General features: G+C 38.1%; 1 protein-coding gene across 1 annotated transcript in view; it reads right to left on the bottom strand.

Moving 5' to 3' along the window:
• The window catches only part of herpud2 (HERPUD family member 2), a 9,194-nt gene that overhangs the window by 5,071 nt on the left and 2,147 nt on the right, over positions 1–1,976 (bottom strand). The window contains exon 3 of the mRNA XM_005739275.2: positions 922–999. Coding sequence (XP_005739332.1) covers positions 922–999 — 78 coding nt within the window. The remainder of the gene's footprint in view (positions 1–921; positions 1,000–1,976) is intronic.

Below are 1,976 nucleotides of genomic sequence, written 5' to 3' on the forward strand. Positions count from 1 at the left end.
CCTTCCTTCTTATTTGCAGGCCAGTAAAACTCAGAGGCCACTGATCTGCGTCTGCTATGTTGGACAGTGAATTATAATAAACATTAATTATTAACATCTACACTATCAGGACATCTGTTTTCTGCAACAGGAAACATTTCTTTGAAGCCAAGGTCAAGCCTGAGCTCTGAGAATGTTGATATGCTCGTTTGTCTTCATTGCCGACACCACATAGTCCTTTAAAGGCTTAAAGACACACACCTGCTCACTCACTAGCACAAAAACAAACAAAACCAAATCTACCTCTTTCTTTTTTGCTTACAGTTTCATAAAAAAGTCTTACAAGAAGACAAAGCAAAGCCTATTTTATTTTATGAACTGGCTCCGTTGCATGTATAACTTCTTTTGCTTGAGATTATTGTACTTGTGATTAGTTATCTTTGAATTTAAGAAAATGTTTTGGTTTTTTAGGCAGATGTTTTATGTACGTTGTAGGCGATTTAAGATTTTTATTGTTCATTAATAAGACAAACATATTTCTTACCCGGTTACTCAATGGATTAATAGAATAGTCAAATACTAAAGTAACTGACAGCTGTGGCACTAATTACAAGCCAGTGCGCTCAACAAGAGTAAAGACACATCACGGTTTTGAACTTTGGAACAACTTTTGAAAATTTAAATTCAAACTCTGAACACACACGAGGTCAGACAAGAAAGGTAAGTTATTTCATGAAAGGCAATGCAGTGAACTTTATTTTATGCTTTGTTTTGTTAATGTTTATACTGTAAAACAAGGTGTGCTGTGTGCTACCTGGCTTGAAATTTAAAGAAATCTATATGATCCCTTATAGGATAAATCCAGATCCAATATTTTCTCACCAAGGAATTCCCAGGAACTTAACATCCCCTCCCAAAAACTCATCGATACGTGGCTCTCACCTTTCTAAGCACATCTCTGAGCTGCAGGTGGTCTTGAAGGAGCATTCCTGAGTACACCAGCCGTTGGTCTTTGGACAGCTGAAACACAAACATCCCACAATGAGACAAAGAAGTGATACACACTCACACACACACACACACACACAGAGTGAGGGTAATTTTTTTTCTTTCTTTCTTTCTTTTTTTTAAAATTATGCTTTTAAAAATTCTGAAAATGACAGGCATTCAGGTCACTGTCTGACACAAGCACACCAGTCTCCTCTATATAGTGTAACCTGATGCAGGATGATAAAACTGCTGGGCTTCTTCTTGAGACACCAAGCAGAGCTTGAACTGAGCGTCTGAGCAAACACAGCCCTCACAGTAAACTTAAACCCAAACATCCACAAACATGTTTTTATGGAAACACTGCCAGCTACTACTCTGTCACAACCAGCTCCCTTTAACCTTCATAGCTAACTCGGTGCAGCAACATCAACATGTTTTTGTTTCCAGTTGAGAAAAGCCTTTTGGTAGCTGATAGCAAAGTATGAAAACCTCAAACATCAAACCTGTCATGTTTGTAAAGTGATTAGGTGCCTTGGGGTTAAATGAGAGTACTGGGCTGGATTAGATTTCAAAGCCTACTGAAAGCCTGTGATGTGTACAATCAAATATTCAGTTCTTCACAAGGCTTTCGCTTCTCCTTATCCGTTTTATGAGAGCAACTTGACCGAGAAGGAATACAGACAATTCATTTTCACTGAAGAATCAAAGCAAAGTTGTCTTTGAATCACTGTGTTTCCACTTTTTCAGGAACATCACATCAGTGGTCAAATGATAATGTCTGCATGGGAGTAGTATTACATACTGGTGCATTAGGATCATCTGTAATACTAGAGAAGTACTCCAGTCTTAAAGTGGGGCACACCTCTGGGTGAAACACGAGTCTACAAATATAACCCCATTTTAGCACAGTGCTCGCTGCTGTGCTCTTTAGCCTGCTGAAATATGAAGACCTCCAAGAAAACTTCATCCTGTCTTTAATTTTAAATCCATGTATTCTTTTAATAAAC

This window comes from Pundamilia nyererei, unplaced genomic scaffold (genome assembly GCF_000239375.1).
Source record: "Pundamilia nyererei isolate P.nyererei 1_Seehausen unplaced genomic scaffold, PunNye1.0 scaffold00090, whole genome shotgun sequence".
Taxonomy (NCBI): Eukaryota; Metazoa; Chordata; class Actinopteri; order Cichliformes; family Cichlidae; genus Pundamilia; species Pundamilia nyererei.